General features: G+C 42.3%; 1 protein-coding gene across 1 annotated transcript in view; it reads left to right on the forward strand.

Annotated features, from left to right (window-relative positions):
• The window catches only part of rsrc1 (arginine/serine-rich coiled-coil 1), a 153019-nt gene that overhangs the window by 113349 nt on the left and 20162 nt on the right, over positions 1–19508 (forward strand). The window contains exon 7 of the mRNA XM_074680161.1: positions 13028–13099. Within this exon, the coding sequence (XP_074536262.1) occupies positions 13028–13099 (72 nt within the window). The remainder of the gene's footprint in view (positions 1–13027; positions 13100–19508) is intronic.

Genomic DNA, 19508 nt, shown 5'->3' on the forward strand with positions numbered 1-19508 from the left:
GTGCGTCCATAATCTCTGTGCCGGCATGTTAATTTTCAAGTCAAAGGGGCAGCTCCCTTTTCATCACGGCGGAGGCTGTGGAATATTCAGCGCGCTGCAGATGTTCATGAATAATGTCTGTGGCCAAACCCCTGGCTGAGGCTGGGGGAGGAGGAGAGAGGGAGGGGAGGAGGAGGGTAGGGGGGAAGGGGAGGAGGGAGTGAGACCAGATGAATTACACGTAGGGGGGATCTGACAGGCGGCGTGGAGCTTTGTGATCATTCCAAAGTTCTAATAATCTCTCTCACCTTCTCCATCTCCCCAGTAATGAAAGAGAATAGGTGATTGCACCCCGGGCTATGTTCCCCGCGTAATGACTCCTCCAAAGGCACAGAGCCGCCAAGGAAAAATGAACTTTGAATGAGCGGTGAATTGGCTCTGACAGAGTGATAGACCATGACACACATTCTGTAGCAAAACAGACGTAGTGCTAATTGATTATCAATATTTTAAGCAAAGTGATGAAAATAAGCATTAAGAGATGAGAAAAGAGAGGAGAAGGTAGCTCAATGCTACCTTGGAGGGGGGCTGTCATCTGTCCAATCTCTCTCGTTCCGTCTCCCCTGAGCTGCTTTTGCTTCTCTTGTGGCCAGACTGTATCCCCCGTCTCCCCCTCTACCCAGCACCATGCTCTGTCTCCCCCCTCTCCCTCTTTTACATCTCTTCATTTAATCATTTCTCTTCAGGTAAGCTTTAATTGCTAGCTATGTCCCTGAACTTGTATTAGTTTTGAAACATTATTTTCTCCATTTCTCCATTTCTCCACTCTCACCTGTGTTTCTGTCTCTGATGTTCTGCTGCACCTTGATACCAGGCCACAGTCCCCCTCAGAGGGTGTAATTTTTACGTCAATCATTTAAAAAAAAATGAAAGAAATCAAACACTTCATTCAGATGCATTGTTGGCCATGTCCGTCTCTACCACTACAAAAGGTGTGGAAGAAAATGAATACAGTCTTTCATAGGAGTATTACATACACAGACACACTTGAGTCACTACCCGTGAAGTCCACACACCAAAGACCAGGCAGGCACCAGCCGAGACCACCAAGTTTGTGTGTCTATTCTCCAGTGTGTGTTTGTTCCTGTAATGTGGTCAGTGTTGGGTCCCGGCTCTCCTGCCTTTCTTTTTCTAAGTGGCCGCCCTTCTGAACCTCCTTGTGTCAGCAGTGCGATTAAGCGGCTCGAGTTTACCTTTCATGTGCGGGGGTCCTGATAGACTAAGTCCCATCTCCCCCTTTCCACCACCTCCACTAATACCGCACACACATGAGACACACACTCGGTGGTGTGCCGTCACAATAGCATCCAACAGGCTTTCAGCGGAGGGAGCAGAGCCTTTTCTGCACTATTCAACAGCACGCTCAAGTGCATTCACACTAGAATAAATGAACACACACACACACACACACACACAGATATTTTTGTAGTGAAATTGTGGTATATGTAGGGATAGTTGTTATTTTAGCTTTAAATATTAAAGCTCCTCTTGTCAAGTTTGTTGTTTCCTTGCAAATCAAATAAATGTATTATTAATTACAGAAAACATACTTTTTAAACTATTTTTACCAGTTAATTAGGTTTCAGTGGTCAGGAAGGGCTTTTTCTCATTCAGTTTTATCATAACTCAGGGTTCTTCCTGTTTACATGGTGTCCCGATCAAAACAGTGATATACAGACATCATCTTGATGCATGAAGAAGGTTATGAAGCAATGCACATCATTTCTACTTCTTCTTCCTGTATCCATAGCTGCCTCCACAACAACAAGTCTTTCGTTTTGCTATTTTACTGCTAGGATTTCCTGTTCTCAAGAGCCCAAGGTCGTTTTCGAATTCGCATACTATACTAGCAGTGCCTACTGATTCGACCAAAATGTAGTATGCAGTATGCGAACAAATGTCAGAGTTGTAGTATGAGAAAAACACCCGGATGACGTACTGAAGCGGGAAAAATCCACAGTATGCATTGGACCAGTCTGCTTCGCCTACTGTTACCCACAATGCAACGCACCTGGTCCCATATCAGAAGTGAAAATGGCAGAGAGCAACACCAACCGGAGTAGCAGAGGAATATAAATGTAAGAGCCATTTCTTTTTTATCTTTAAATCCTCATCATCTCCACCACTGAAAGTCAATATAAAATGCTCTCTCTGGCAATATATTTGCAGATAAGTTATTCGTGGTTTGTTTATTTTCTACATTTTCAATTAAGTTTTTTGGGGAAAAAAAGTCAGCCGTAGCCAACTTCCGTTTTCTTTGAACTGAAGACCAGTGTAGCATACTACAAAAATTAATCCAACTGAACAGTCATACTACATACTGCTTATGAAAGTAGTATGTAGGCAGTGCCTACTACGTACTACTTTCATAAGCAGTATGTAGTAGGCGAATTCGAAAACAGCCAACGATTTCTTGGGAACAGAACATGCACGGAACAAATATTAATGTTCTTTTTAATGGGGCTATCCCGGTAGGGGTATGCATGACCAATTATTCAGGTTAGAAAAGGGTTAACTCAGGGGTGATTTTTCGGGTTTTTGAAAATCAGAATATGAACATATAATCTTAGGGTTATTGGTTTTTGCATTGGTTTGGCCGTATGCAACTGGGCTATCGCTATTATTTTGAATATGAAAGAGTTAAAGACTTTCCAGATAATTACTGATAGTTTGTTGCTTTAAAATTGGCAACAGTTCTAACAGTTACATGCTGGTTGAATGACCGATTGTCCCAGCGTTTGTTACCATTGTGAAAGCTCCTGTTTACGTTAAAGCCATGCACCATTAAACCTTTGAGGTATAAACAGAACTGCAAATGCTGTCTTTTCTACCTGTGACAAGAAACATGGTACGCATGGCCAAATGTTGACCTAATCTATATCTGGCATCCTGCTGGGATCATCTATTAACAAAGATTCACTCACATCCAGCTCACAAACATGTTCAAATGTCAGGAGAGAAAAGGTTGAAAAAAAAAAAAACACACACACACGAGTGTTTAAAGAAGATAAAATAGAAAACTCGAAAAAAAAATCCAGAGGCATAAAAAAGTGGTAGTGGCATGCAGAGACATGACAGGGTTGAAGTTGAGGGTGAGATGTCATTCAAAGGCCCCAGGATGCTTAATATTTTACAGTCTGATCTCTGCATTATGGATTTGGTCTGATTGCCCTCTCAAGACTGCTGTTATGCACTTATCTCCTCAGCTCAGTTAACTTCTCATGACAGAACTTTTGTGTTCTTTCAAAGGCAGAAATAACTGTAGTTCAGCTCTTAGAAAACACTCACACACACATGCATACATACACATTAATGTAATGCTTTAATAACTAACGTAAGCCCTAAAAGGCAGGAGCATTTGCAATTAACATTTGATATTTCCATAGTAAGGTTTGGAGGTTGAACTCTGTGTGACCTGCTGGTTACATTATATAGCCTTTGTTGTATTCTTTCCCCCTCAGGCTTTTGTGTGTGAGGTGCTCCCATGTCTTCAGTGGGTATTTGGATATGCGTGTGTTCCTCAGGTGTGTGTGAGCACAGCCTGTAGCAGTCTGCGGTCCTCAGGGTAACCTCCCTCTCTGATTTCCTTGACCGCTGGAGGCCTCTGCTCCTCTCCTGCTCTGCTGCTCCTTCTCCTCTCTGGCCCAGGGTCCGAGGCCTCTGTCTCTCTGAGCAGATGCAGAGTCGGGGGGTTGCTCGTTTTGCCCTTGGGTCTTATAGGGCGGATTTGAGGTGCTGAGCCCAAGTCACCCACATGCCTTCCTAAGACCCAACTGCTCAGATGATTATTTGCTTGTTTGCCCCAAACATGAAACCTGTTTTCATCTCCAGACTTCCTGAACAAGGCTGTGCCCTAAGGAGACAAGACCCCAGACCCCAGAGTGATGGGGGTGTTGAGTGTTGTTTAATGTGGAGAGATTTGCTGCGTGTGGCTAAGGATTGTTGTACTGATCTTTTTATTACTCACCTCCCCCAGAACTTGTTAAGTATGTGTAATTTTAGCCTGATTTCAACCTGGTGTTTTAAAGGGATAGTTCAGTTTTTTTGAAGTGGAGTTGTATGAGCTCTATGTGACCACTAAGGACATTAGATACATTAGAAAGTTGTCTCCTCTCCCTCAGTAAGACACAGACTGTAATCACTGGTGACGAGGAAATAGGCGCTAACAGGGAGAGACCGTACCAGATTCAAAGGCTATTTTCTCTGCCTACAAGAACTAAAATCAAAAAGTAATAGCACAGTTTAAGAGTACGCTACATAAAATATTTTTTAAGTGCATTAAGTCTTCGAAAATATAAACATTTATCCGGACCTAACTAACTGGTCATGTGTCCTTCCGCACAGCGCTAGTGCCCCCCCCCCCCTTTCAGTTGTAGGGAATGTAAACAAGCTATGCTTCGGGCGCCGGTTTTAGCCTCGTGTAAGTTTGATCAAGTATCGTAATTCTTTTGTTTTTACTCTAAGGATTGTGAGGCAGCGTAGGAAATTCAAAATGAGTGACTATGACAGCGACGAAGAAGTTTAATTCACTTTGGAACCAAAAGGATACCTGCATGAACCGGAGTACACAGAAGAGGAGCTGCTACAGATGGAGACTGAAAGGAATACAGAGGAAACATCCATCGATTACAGTTTGTGTCTTACTGAGGGAGAGGAGACACCTTTCTACTGTATCTAATGTCCTTAGTGGTCATATAGAGCTCATACAACCCCACTTCAAAAAAACTGAACTATCCCTTTAATATGACCCTTCTACCCTGACACTTCATTTGGCAAAACAAACAAACAAACAATAAAAGGTCATCAGAGTTAGTCTGTTGATTTTTTTTTTGTCTAAAGGCAGTTCATACATTGTGCTCATAGCAGTACTCATATCCAGGAGCCTGTCCAGAGGGGTGATTGGGGTGGCCTGGGCTCCCCTCCAGAACCCTTGACAATGATTATTCTGAGCCTATTTGTAAACAGGGTGAAATCAACTATTTGAGCTTTACATGCCAATCTAGCACATTTCTTTTTCATGTGAGTGCTTTGAAATTTTACTTGGGATATACGTTTCCTTTCACTCCCCAAAGAATTATTCTCAGAAGATTTATGTTTCTGCACTCTGTTGTGGTGCAAAAATAAAAAAAAATTATGTCCTCAAGAAATTAAGTGTCTTTATGATAATTTCATTTTGTAGCATATTTATAATATAGAATTAGAGAAGACATGATTGCAGAGGATAGTGAGAGTCAATAAAGGCTGTACATTCATATGCATGCAAACTTCATCCCACTAACATAGTCTGCATTCAGTCTGCCTCAATGCTCGATTCTGATTTTGTGTTTGTTCACACATTTGTGTTAATGCAGTGTGACTCCTGCTCCAGAATGATGTCAAAGTCTCACTGAATGTGACTCGGCTGTTAAGACCGTGGTCGCATTCAAAAAAATAATCAGAAACAAATCGGATTCAGTACCACATTTGAAGGTGGCCTGACTCCGATTCGAAGATGTCAGAACCCCCCCCCCAACTTTTAATAATTTTGTCAAGCTACATCAGATTTTACTTTCATGTTTGTTTTATTGATATTCCTTGGGCACATGCTGTGTGTATGGAGTGGGCAGGTTAGTCTTAATGTGCACTTAATCTTTAAGTTTCATTTTCATTTTGATTTGTCAGGACTCATATGCTGTGTCGGTGACTGACTTTGTTAGCTTTTTTACTGTTTAAGTAAAGGATTTGTGTTACAGAGATGATTGAAAACTTAAGTTAATTTTTAGCTCTATTTCTGTTAATGTTGCAGGTTTATAATCTACTAATCTCTTCATCAATCTAATTTTCTATCTGTGTTAGGGTCAGATGTTTGTATGTGAGAGCAATACATGGGAGGAAAAAGGAGACGAGTTGTGTCCGCCATACGTGTCCTGAACCCCCTCCAGAGGGAGTTTATTGAACCATTGGAAGTATAGTTTAGTAAAATCTGTACACACACACCCTGCCTTCTTTCTTCTTTCTGAGATCTAATCAAAATGAGGGAATCAACAACACACATTTGCCGGAAAAGCCAACAAGCTAAAAATTAGACACAATATTTTATGTGAACAACATAAAACCCCATTTCCACCAAGCGGTTCAGTCCAGTTCGTCTCGGGGTCTGGGTCGGGGTCGGCATTGGCGCATTTTGTGGCGTTTCCACTGACTAATCCTGGGACAGATACTCCATAACTGAGAAGAGCCGGACCCTTCTGTTGGGGTGCCAAACTAAACCGATCCGGTCCCAGAAGGTGGGGCTACAACACTGCAGTCCATCGATTGGTCCAAAGAATCAACCCTCATCATGTGACAGCGGCTGTATTTCCCCAAACCGTACTGATCTAAGCCGGACTGTTTGGTGGGAAGAGAGTCAAACGTTAAAGTTGGCCGAGCAGTCCAAGTGTGCACCCCAGTTGCAAAGACAAAAGTCCATGACCTGGGTCTGGGTCTGGTTTCCTGATTTTCATCCCACTCTTTCAGCCTTAACTCATAAAAATTGTTAGCTTAACCTGAAATCTTTGGAATACATTTGTTCAATTTGCTGAAAAAACATTTTGACCCCAGTAGTGTCAAAAAGAGTGAGAGTACAATCATATGATCCCATAGCTCAGTTTAAGGGCAAAAAGTCCAAAAAGAAAAAAAAAAGTTCAAAACAAGAATTTTTCTTTCTGAGGAACTGAGCATTGAACAAATCTCTCCACCTTCTCTTATTTTGTGTCTTTACACTAAGTTGCTTCAAAGCCTCTTTTTTTTGTAAATGTCTTTTTTTCTGCTTCTAACTCAAGCCAAACGGGTTCATGAAAGAAAAAAATATCATGTGTGGGACAGTAACTACAGACTTCAAAGACAATATTTAGATTCCCCTGTGGGGTAAACTATGCCCACATAGACGGTTTAACTGGAAGTAAATACAAGTCATTGATTATTTGACAAAATGTTTAGGCTGTTAGTTGACTAAAAAGTTTTTTGTTGTGTTCTGTCGAATATATTAAGAGGGAAAGAAATGGAGATTTGTGTTTTGATGCAGACAGGATTTTCTTTTAAAAAAAAGTGTATTTTCCATCTTTGGTCTGCAGTCGAATATCAGTCAAACAAAAATATTTGCATGAGAAGAAGAAAGTTTTGGCCTTAATGGAGTGTATACACAGCGGGGAGGAGGATGTTTACATCCAATCTACCGTATGTGGGCCTTTGGTTACGGAGATTCACTGTAAATAAAATATGGATTTGAATTGTATGAGTCTGTGTTTGTAGTTTGCAGAGAAAATGAACTCTGGACAGAGTTATCTCCTGTTTTTTTCCTTTGAGATGAATCTCTTCTCAGTTCTTCACCTCTTTGAGTTTGACAGATGCAATCTCAGCGTGATCACTGAAAAGGAAAATACAAACCCGGAGCCCAGGTGTCTGGAGTTAAGAGGTTGTTTTAGAAATTAATAGAACAAATGTTGCATAAGAGAGACTCGGGAGTTTGAAATGTTGTTTTGGACCCAGGAAGGGTGAGTAGAGAAAATCCATTTTCTCCACACATCCAGATGAATAATCCAAACTGTCCCTTTTACTTAGCGTGCAGTTTAGAGATTAACATGTCAGTTATGTTGTTATCAAGCTCTTCTTCCACAACATAGTGTCAGCGTGCAGCACGGAGCTTACATCTGGCTCCTTCACTGAGGCGATCACTCTTCGCAGAATCATCCATAACACAGAGGAGAACAGGCCCTAAGTGATACACCCCTCCCCCTCCACCAGCATCAGAATATACTGTAGCTGTGAAACAAAACAGAAGCTTTTCAGACGATTGGTGATGAATAATTGATTGATTTTGTAAGATATCTCAGTCTAATTGTTTAGTCTGTAAATATTTCATGGCTGGTGTTAAATCAGAGTGATGACAGATGCTGAGGAGCAGCCTGTGACTCTGATCATTTAAGGTCAGGTCTCCTCTTCTGGCCTGGAGGACATCACTCTGTTATTTTCATGCATACTGGAACAACCACATGCACAGGTACATACACAGCAGATCTTCATGTATTTTTATGTTCTTTAAGTCAACTTTCCTTAGATTCAAACACAAGCTGCACAATGTCAAACATTACCCGCTGCTATAATGCAACCTTGCCCTTGAACAAGTTGATGTGTTCTTCTTTTAAATATTGAAATTCCTTCATGTTGTATTTCCTCTTGGCTGCCTAGCCAATCAGGATGCAGGTACATTTGTGATATATCCTGTGTACAATAGTACTGTACTGCTACAAGGTCTAGATGAGCTGGATTTGATAAAGGGATCAGTACAAACACTGAGGTACCCACAGTTACAGGCCTGTGAAGAGCATTCAGCTTGTGGCGTCAATATGCTCTGCCACCTAGTGGCTGCTTCAGATATCTGCGTCCTCCTGTGATCCATTTAACCTCGACACCTGCTGAGGATATCATCACACTGGCCCTGTCTTTCTGCTCCTTTCTGCCATTAGTATAGATTCTGTTTACATGCAGCATCAGAAACCAGTAACAGTCTTCTCCTGTGTGACTCAAACTTGTCACCAGGAAAAAAAAAATCACTGATACCCAACTGAACTCCCTGATGATTAGAGGCTCATTTATTGTCCCAGCTGCAGTTGGTTCATCCAGTATCTTTCACAGTTTATAAACTGCTGCTCATTAAAGTTGCATAAGCACAAGGAGAAAAGTTGTGTCAGAGGACTTGGCACTTTTGTCTGCAAAAAGTCCTGTTATTTTTTTTTTGTTCGGCTTTTACCAATATCACAAAGTTTCGTTTACACTTGCAACCTCAAGGATTTCCATGTTGGTGTAGGTTTGATTCATTCTTTTGAATCCATTTTCAAAAAATAAAACAAAGGTCTTTTATTCAGGAGTTTAACCTTTTTGTCACATTTTAATCATCTTTTTTATAGTCAAAGATTTATCAAAACTGGCTTTTCTTTGTTTCTTTGTCACTTGAATAATTTGTAAGGTGATCTATTGATAATTTTCTTTTCTTTACTCAAAGGTGAAGTTACAAATTTCTAGCTGCAACAATCAGCATATTTCTAGTTGTTAGTCTGTCTGATATTCCACTGTCCATCTGCGTTGTCGTCTTACCTGTCTGTCCCTCAGCTCCCCTGTTTCTCTTCTGTTTCTTTGTTTCGTCTTTCTGCCTGTCACGGCTCTTTTTCATCAGCGTGCCTTCATGTCTGTTTGTCTGTCTGCCCGTCTGTCTCTTCTTTATTTATTTATTGTCTCACCCATCTCCCCGGTATTCTGCATCGGATGGAGGCCCGGCTGCCGAGCTTCACTGTAAAGTGCCCGGCTGATTGGAAGGGACGTTTTTCCAATGGCACAGCGCTGCCTCTAATATTCTGTTTGTCGTTGGGTGTGAGGCTGATTTATCACGCCTCCTCTCCTGCTGACATTCAGATTCACTTTGATTGGCGGCTGGACGGAATGACACCCACCGCTACCGCTAACTCTGCTGCAGCTCCTGAACGTGCACAAACACAGGCAGTCAAATGTGATACTCAAAGTCAGGTATTCAGTGGATATGAATACGCCTGCTACGCCAACACAAACCCTCTTACATTTGGACACGTGGATATGCACTCACAAATATACACTCAGTGATAAACTCACAGACTAAGTGGATAACTGCTGAGCTGACCTCTGTCTTCAGCCTGGCTTGTTTGTAAGTGCTGTATTGAGTTTATCGAGCAACGTGGGCAGACTGCTGCTCCTGTGTTCTTCCCTCACCTCACGAACTCTATAATATGATCGCCTCTCACACTTCTAATACTTACTGTACCCGGCCTTAGGCCCCAGCTACCTCACTCCTGTGTTGAATAACGTCTCATTTCTCCCTTTTCTCACCCTCCTCCCCTCCTCAATCCCTCCTTAATAACTCTATAACTCACCTCAGCCTTAGATTTAATTGCTTATCTGTGTGTAAACGTATTAACCCTCTGCTGTATCTGTTTTGCTGCCGTCCCGGGGGCCCGACAAGCCTCTCTGACTGCTGTGCCTTACATCCAATGAATAGTCCTCCTCTGAGTGGTAATAGGGAATCAGCGTCGTAGCAGCAAGCATTGGCAGCGTGTAAGAGATAAATCAGATTGGGGGTCTTGCTTTGCCAGTTTATTGAATCTAAATTGCGTGCGCGCGTGGCCCCCGCCGGCCCTACACGGCCCATCCATCTCCCGGCTGATAATGGAGCGGGCCTGATTCCACCTGGTGGGAGCATTATTACATTTCCCCTCTAACGAGACCCGGCTAATCCTGCCAAGGGGAGGAGGACAGGAGAGAAGAGAGGAGGAAAAGGAAGGAGAAAAAGAAGAGGAGATTCTGTTTTAAAATAAAGAGACTGCAAACATTTTGGCGTCCTGCCTCTCCCTCCCACTCCCCCTCTTCTGCTCTTTCTCACTTTCTTACTCTTCATTGCCGTGCATAAAACATCTTCTAGCGCCATCACAGCTACATGGCCCCTGGGCCCCTGAGCTGCAATTACACTCATAATCACAATGCGATTTCACCGACTCCCCTCCGCCCCTTCCTGCTGCCATCCCTCCTCTTTCGTTTCCCGCCGCCCCTGCAGCCAAGACCGAGCGAAGTCTAAATGAAGTGAAAGGCCTCTCCTCTCTCCAGCACCAGGCCGTTTATTACCCGCTCTAATAAAAGTCCATCACAGAATTATCCTACAATGAACTAGAGCCGCTAAGTTGCCAAGAAATGTACTTCTAATAAGGCGTCTCTGCAAAGGACATCTTCATTTCTAAGCTGCAACGTTTCTGTGTGCCTTATTCAGATGATAATGTTAACAGGTTTTTGTGAAAGTGCAGCAAAGTGTGTTGCTGTAACATCTTTTTTTCTGTACTTTATCTCTTTTTAAAGCAGAGCTGCTTATTGATGTAATTAAATCGTATCCCTGGCTCAGCGCTAAGGCCTACTTTCATTGTTTTGAGGGGGCAGGAGCCCCATGAGGCTGCGCGCTGATGAGAGATGGATAAACAGTTTGATTTGCTGCTATCGCCCCCAGGCACAGTGTACTGGAGAGATGAGCAAGAGAAAGAGAGGAAGAGAAAGCATGAAAAACAGGGGAGGGGTGGGAGAGGGCAAAACAGAAGGAGAGAAGAGACAGCGAGAGGATAAGAGAACCTGTTGGGGGAGGGATGAAGGGATGGAGGTGGAGGGATAAACATGCAAAAAAAAAGAGGCGACAAATCGCCCTTGTTTGTGTGCATGCAGGCGAGGCTTTTCCCTCCTTTTTTCTGCTTGTCTGTCTCTTCTCCCCACTGTCACTTCCTCTCTTTCTCTTCCATGGCCCTCATATATCCCCCTTTATTCACCACCTCTTCCTCCCCTTGTCTCTCCCGCATCAACACAACCACCAGCACCGCTGTGCTTCCTACCTGCCTCTCGGTAGCCCCGAGCTAAGTGGAAACTGAAGAACACAGAGAGGAGTTCACTTCCTCACTCGCACATAAAAAAACACACACAACAGTACACATCAGTGCGTGCGGGAAAACTCATGATTGTAGTTGCAGAATCACGCAGGATGGTGCGGCTCACGGTTTTGGTTTTTGGCACACAAAGTAACTAAATTATGGCTGTTTGCTGAGAAAAAAAAAGATTGGTTGTACACACACACACACACACACACACACACACACACACACACACACACACACACACACACACACACACACACACACACACTAGCTGAGGGAGGTAGAGGAGGGTTCAGTCAACCATGTAGAGTCATTGTTAGTAAAGATGCGGAACCTCCAGACTTAACCAGCCATAACAGCAGTGTGACGGGTTCTTTGTCTACGCCAATTACTGAACAAAAACAGCAGCCCAGTCACAGGGAGAGTAAAGCAACCCATGGCCTTCTGCATCAACACACACACACTCAACACACACACACACACACACACACACACACACACACACACACACACACACACACACACACACACACACACACACACACACACACACACACACACACTGTTGTTTTTTACGTAACATCTTCGCTTGCAGCGCAAAATCTAACACATTAGACACAAAATGAGGAGCCCAACACGCACACACACACACACACACACACACACACTTACACACACACACTCCAGCATCTCAAGTGGTGTAATAAACCACATTCGGACACCCACAGCTGTGCCCTAACACAAACATTCTGTAAGCGCTCACAAACACTTACACCCACTCTTATACCGTATAAACTTCCCCAAAACAGTACACAGCTCCTGTTCTCCTCCCCCTTTCTCTCTCATCTAGGTCTCCTCTACTGTTTCTCCTCTGTCTCGTATTTTTTTTCTCTCAAAGTTTAAACTCATTAAGTGTAATGATATTGGAGACTCAATTTTACATAGCTCACTCATCAACCAAGTGAGATAGCAATAAAGGCAAATGGCTCCGCCGAGGCCCTAACGCTGCAAAATAAATGATGCGCCGCAACGGAAATGTAATTAATTTAGAGGCAGTATTGATAGTCCTGCCATACATGGCATTATATTTTTTAATGTGGCTTAACATCTTGATTATTCAGGGGGAAAGGCGGTGTTAAAAAAGAAGGAGGCGAGACAACATGGCTGGTGATGAGAGATGCTTAAAATGCCCTGACGAGTGTTTACTCCCGCTGCCTCACTTTCTCTTAAGCTTTTCATTATGCCGAGACGATAAACACCTCTCAGGAAGAGGCGCTGACTTTTACAGCAGTGTGAAGAAAAACAGAGAGGGGTGCTGCCTGTTCAGAAGAAGACATGTTTCATATTTGTGTGTTTTCACGTGTGTATTTACTATGACTGTCAAATTTTAAACATTTCTTACTGAAATAACTTCCCTGCCTTGTTTAAATAAATGTTTTCCTAAATAATTGAATTAGATTTATCAATGTATGGTTTTCTGTGATAGAGTCCTTTTTTTCTGCTTTGCTCCTAACTCTGCTGTCTGCTGTCGTCCTTTTCAGCAAAGACAGACGAGGTGCTGAAGGCAAAAGTAGCCAAGAGAGAGGAGGAGGCCCGCAAGAAACAAGAAGAAGGTGAGTAATGTGTGATTGTGTGTGTGCCTCTCAGAGCTCCAACATGTGGGGTTTGGCATTCATATCAAACCAGTTGTAACAGCAAACAGTGGTAAAGGAAACAAAAGGCATAAATCACACAGAGAAACAAACAATGGGATATTCATTTTGCTGGGAAAATAACACAGGAGTGATAAAAGTAGTCTGTCCCCCATTTGTTAGACTCTCATTACATTTGAAGAATTGGAAACAGAAAATGCAACATATTTTTTTACAGCTGTGAGGCATGTGTTACATATCTGTTTTTTAACGTGACTGGTAAATAAGCTGGTGTTGGTTTTTCTGATACATGCGGTCAATCAGTTTTTATCTAAACTGCACCAGTGGAGATTAAAGACCCTTAAACACCTCTTATATAGTAAAATTCACATGTCAAAACAAATCCTCCCATCTTGCAGAGTGCTCTTGACTGGGACAGAAGAATACTTGCTCACAAAACACGAACTTGTAGATGCTGATTACACTCCTCTGGTTTTTATAAGACGTCTGTTATCTACATAAAGATGCACTGTGGGTGTGTAGTGTAAAAAAAACTGCTTCAGATTGCAGGCTGTAAATTTATCTTATATGGGTACCCACCACACACACACACACACACACACACACACACACACACACACACACACACACACACACACACACACACACACACACACACACACACAAGCCCACAAAGATGAAGTTGAGAGTAATTTGCAGAGGACACTTGCATTTTTGACAGACCTTATGTAGATTAATGACCCTAGTCTGTGTTATGACGAAAGCATGGCATTATATCGTATGTGCTTTACTTGCACACACACACTCACACACACGCATGTTTTGGAGCATAATTTCTCAGTGACTGCTGGATTCTCCCTCCTCTCTTATAGTGTAATTTTTGCATCGAGCAGGCACAACAGCCTGACCTTTAAAGTTAGCTGACCTTTCAGCCAAATGAAAGTCCAGCCATCAGAAACTAATTAGCCCTGCACTCTTCCTTTTGTCCTCCACACACCCAGAAAGAGTTTATGCCCCTCTCCCACCTCCTTTCCTCTTTTGTTTTGTTTTGTTTCTCCCTCCCCATTCTCGCGTTATTATTTTTCATCTTTCTTTGCCCAAATGCTCTCCCTCCCCACTCTGTGTGCCTCCTCCGACAGTCACATTCACTCTCTTTTCCTTCAACTCCATTTGTCCTCATAAACCATTTCCTCCCCTCCTCTGCCCTTCTCTCTGTCTCTTTCTGACTGTTTCCTTTCTCCTGCCTTTCACCACTCTGTGTGTGTGGAAGCTTTGCCAAAGTGGTGACTAAGTGCCTCGCTCGGGGCAAACAGAGCAGGGCTCCCAGTCAAACAGCTTTCTATAGCTAAGTTCACACAGCGCTGTTGCCTCTTTTTTGGAGTCATTTGACTATTTCTCCCCTTTGCTCTGCGCTCTCTCATCCTTCACTTCAACTGTTCGTTCTGTGTGAAATAAGGTGTTGTGCTTGATTGTGTAGTAGGGATGTGCAGAACTTGCTGTGAAGGCGCAGCTTCGAGGGCCATTATTTTATTCCTTTCCCAGCACAGGGACACATCAAGTAAGATCAGAGACCCATGACAAGGTGGCCCCGATGACTCGCCCCTGCTTCAGTAGCGAGGGAAGCCTGTGGCACTGTCACAAATACACACAAACACACATTGCACACATGCACACAGGCAGAGTTAGCTAGCACCATCCTCCTTTGCCCTTCCTCCCAGCGCAGCTAAAATGGAGGAGGTGGGCCACTGCTGCTGCTAAACATCAGATCACCAGGGGTCTCCTTATTCCCTGCAGGGCCTCAGAGAGGTCAACACAACTAGAAAGTTTACACTTGAACCGCTAAGTCGACTGAAATGAGAAAACCTTTAAAGAGAACGAAGGGGAGAAGTGAACAACACATCCACCTACACTCCTCGTTCATAAATAGATTCACATCCTAGATCGGCGATGCGTTTGAGTTAGTTTAGCCCTAATCGAAACCACAGAGATCTGATTCATGCTATGATATGCACGCTATTATTGTAGCCAACTGTAGCAACATTCAGCTGGGCCCTGAGAGAAGAGAGGGGTTTTTATCAGCAGGGTTTTTCTTTTTTTTTAAACCAAGGGAGAGAGAAAGGAAAGGATCAATAACTGACCCTGTGGTCATCAGTTAACAAAGTAGTGTTCACTTAAAAGGAGTGTTTGGCTCTCTGGTTAAGGGCAGCCAGATGATGCTAGTGGTTGAAAAAGGAAACATATGAAATAAAAGAGTGCAGGAATGAGAGAGGAGGATGAGTTCTTTGTTAGTTGCAGAGCTTGTTTAGGCTATTAAAGCTGAGAGATGTTGTTTGTGTGCCCAGGAGGCTTTTAGCTAACATAGCGTGTCCAGCTATAACAAGATGGACCCACTGCTGCTGCAACACACTCTGTATGTGTATCAGCTGGCACTTTAATAAAGGCTGAGTTTAACAAGAGTTACTGGGGGCGGTAGCTGTTTGTTAGGTTCTTCAATTAACCAAAGATATGACGTTATCCAGCTTATAAATCTCTCACCAACCAAATCTTACTCATCAGGAAGGGTTGAATGCTTTATGTGTCATTCCTGTTAGCCATGCCAAATTCCTCCTTCTTTTTGTTCTCAATTTAACCACGCATTTCTCAGGTCTCATTTCTAATCCAGCAATAGCTGCAGAAGAATTCTTCTGGACTGTAATGTTTCCTCTTATTATCTGCCTTTTTCCTCTTTCACACTCCTTTACTCCTGATGAGGCATCAGTTCCTTATTTGAACCCAATAGGCCTGAATTTTGAAAGAAGAGCGATCCTTCCACTAAACTGATCATTGAGACTAAACAAAGGTGTGCAAGTCACAGCCGACAAAGTCAGTGAAGAAGATCAGGGGAGGTCTGCTATTTCACAGAAATGATCCATATAGATAAAAAAAGACATTTTAATTTCATACCAGGAAATTCACAACACAGCTTGGAGATTTTTTGAAGGACAGGTGCAGTTTTAACATTTTGACAAAGTCCACTCTTTTACCCATACATAAGTATAAAACATAATGGGCACAGCATTTTTTATATTTTATACCCAGATCAGAGGAGAATGTAATAAATATAACTTTTTCAGTAACTTCTTTCTTATGATTGAATTTAATTAAACATCAAAAATCATTTTAAACCTTCCTATGATTACCCCCTATAGACCTCACTATTTAAAGTCTACATTATTATTGTATTCAGTCTGAAACTTCAGTCTTCTTGGTTTTTACAAACAAAAATGAAAAAGATGACATTGAAATGTTATTATAAACTGTTGAAAGAATATTGTTACCAATATGTGTTATTTTCTGTTGATATACTTTTATAAAATTTATCACATTATTTGTAATAATGTATAGAAATATTGATTTATGAATTTATTCAATCACATAGTTGAGTACAATTTACTGTCAAACATTTATATAAGTTTTTGAATGAAATATTTCTCTTCCTCTTCTCTGACCATCACTGTAGAATTAAGTGGACAAGATGCACTATCCTGTTTTTTAACCTAAAGAAATGAGTTACCAATACACCACTGCAGACACTATACCAATATAGAATGCAAAGAGAGATGTATTTCATTTTTTGTTTATTTTTTTGTACAGAAAGATGGTATTACGCAAAACACACACACACACACGGTTTAGCGCTGATGGCAGAGCAGGCGCCTGATGTATTAAGGTGAACATCCCTCGAGATCAAGGAGTTGCTGCGCCTCACACCCCAATGAGGAGTCTCTCCTCGTTCAGGTTATGTTTTAAAACCTCAAACCTGTTGACCTCTGGCCTGGCACTGCTCATTATGTCAGTTTGTTGTGACAGTAAAGCTTTAAAAAGCTTGTGGGAGATCTCCCTTATCAAATAGCGCCAAATCACACGAAAATAGCCCCTGAAAAAGGTTACTGCTTAACAACTGCCTGAAGCTTGCTTCAATTTCACATGGTGAAAACAGATAATACTAAAAGAGCCACACAGGTTTGGGAAATGTTTCCCTGAAAACAGTAAAAACTTTTTTTCCCTCTTTAGCTCCGGAAAGTTCATTGATACCTTTAAAGATAGCTGGTATGCACTTTTATGTACATTTTTTAATGAACAGGCTTGATTCAGTGCATCTGGAAGAAACAAAGTTTGAATTTTTAACTGTTGTTGAATTGTTTTCCCTCCCTGGATGATGATACCAAGAACAAAGTCAGGTGTGTTTTTTTTTAATCTGTGATCAGATCATTCTTCACACCTCATATTGTTTCCCTGTTACCTGATGTCCTGTGGAGTTTAAGGGATGGTGTACCAGAGGGTTAAAAATTGGTGTCAAATGCTCAATAACCCCAAATATCCCACACACACACACTCACACCCACTCACATGTTGCTTCAAAAAGCGGGCTTCTGTGTGTAATTAGAGGCTTTGACTGAAACATTGCTTCATTTGTGCCGTCACATTCAGATTTGTGTCGATCTGAATTGGACACTAGCCTATAGCCTGCAGTTGGTATTTGAGCCCCTCTGCTGCTCTGTCCCCATTACCTCAAACCAGCACCAGATTGGGAGATCATATATTTTAATGAGACGTATAATAGCTCTTTAACCCATATCATTAGGGGAATATATACCTACAGTTTGCTCTTTTGGCAGCTAAACGAAAGGACTGTTTCCCTAATTACGCGGTGTGTAGGACAGGTCATGGGTTGGGTGTGTACCTGTCTATCTGTGTGTGTGTGTCTGCGTTCAGGAATTATATGACCATTAAATATTCAGCCGCAGGCCCCCTCTTCCCCCCCTTCCCCTCTTTCACTTCCTCGACCTAGCATCCATTAACGCCTCATCACCGTTTAACTAGCTCTGTTGTCAATCACCACGAGGCCTTGACTGGAGCAGAAAATGTCTGGATTTGGTTTCCTGCTCCTTTTGTTTGACATATAGGGAGAAAGAGGGCTCCTTAACGACTGTAGGATGCTTCAGTCTAAGACAATCAATATAAGAGAAGTGTCATTAAGGCTGCATGCGCCCGCTCCGTCATGGGTTTGAAATAATATTCCTCTTGTTAGGTGTGATTACATGCTCTGCTAGACAATTTGTCAGTCAGCTAAAATTTCCGCCCGGCATGCAATACTAGTGTGGGTGTGTGCGTCCATAATAAATGGTGTGATCCCTTTTCTAATTGAAAATAATAACTAATCCACGGATAACAAGCTCTTGTATAATCCAAAGCCGTATCCCTTCAGTTGGGGCCTATCTCGGCTGTAATAAAAGACAGGAAATGAGAGGCAAGTGAGAGTGGTGGCTTGGACATTGACGCTTAATGTAATCTGCCTTGAAATCAAATTATTTGACCTGGAAAGCCTAACAATACAAAACTCCTGCCGGGCTGCTGTTAAATATTTAGCACGTGCCTGTCATGAATACAAATGATGCACAAATTAGAATCTACAGGCGCGTGACCCCCGTATCACACCTCGGGAGCACAAGGGGGGCTGGCTCTGCTTTAAATGTTTTAATTACCGGGGGCCGTGGTGTGGCGTGCCATGCTTCCTTGCCGTGCTCTGGCTGCCACTTGAAGGACAAGCGGTGAAATTCATCCGCTGGTAAACACGAGTGATCTGGTGTCCATGATCTCATCACATTAACTAAAACACAGGGATCCAATAAGGAGAGTGTCTGAATTATAGCGAGCTATAATTATAGTTCCCAGCATCCTCTCTCAGGGTGGATAAAGCTTTTTCTTTTTCTTTTTTTTGAACCGTCTCCTCTCCACTGGCTATATGATCCACCCGGGGACTCCAGGGATGCTCTGTATTGCTCTTGTGCACTCTGCACTGAAGGAAGATCTGTCTCAGTGATTTTGATGTAAGAAAATCTGGTTTGTATCGACTGAGTATTGATTAGAGGAGTTAGCCTCATCTCCTGTCGTTACTTCAGATAAATGGCCTTATTTGTTGTGTTATTATGTTCAACACAATCATGCCAGGAACAGTCAGAGGAATATTGAGCCGACACTTCATTGGCTTTATGGCTTCTATTTGTTCCAGGAATTAAAGGATGTTTTCTGCCTGTAAAAAGAACCACACTGACAATCAATTACACCTTCAATTTAAAGGTTTCAAACAAAATGCTACAGCTCCACATTTATCCCTGATTTTTGTCCTGCCTAAATAGTGACTGATTTAGAGATGAATAGTGCTACAGATTCAGTCTCGCCATCTCTCTCTTTTTTTTATTTTCTCCTCTCTCTTCCCTATTCATTCAGGTTTGTGGTTCCCCCCACGTTGAAATGATTAGTTATGCAAGGCTTGTAAGCACTGAATCAGAGTTATGGTCCCCGGGGAAATAAATTTGGCAGAAAATCA

This window comes from Halichoeres trimaculatus, unplaced genomic scaffold (genome assembly GCF_033239565.1).
Source record: "Halichoeres trimaculatus isolate MK-OKI-2021-1 unplaced genomic scaffold, fHalTri1.1 fHalTri1_scaffold_9, whole genome shotgun sequence".
In the NCBI taxonomy this organism is placed as follows: domain Eukaryota; kingdom Metazoa; phylum Chordata; class Actinopteri; order Labriformes; family Labridae; genus Halichoeres; species Halichoeres trimaculatus.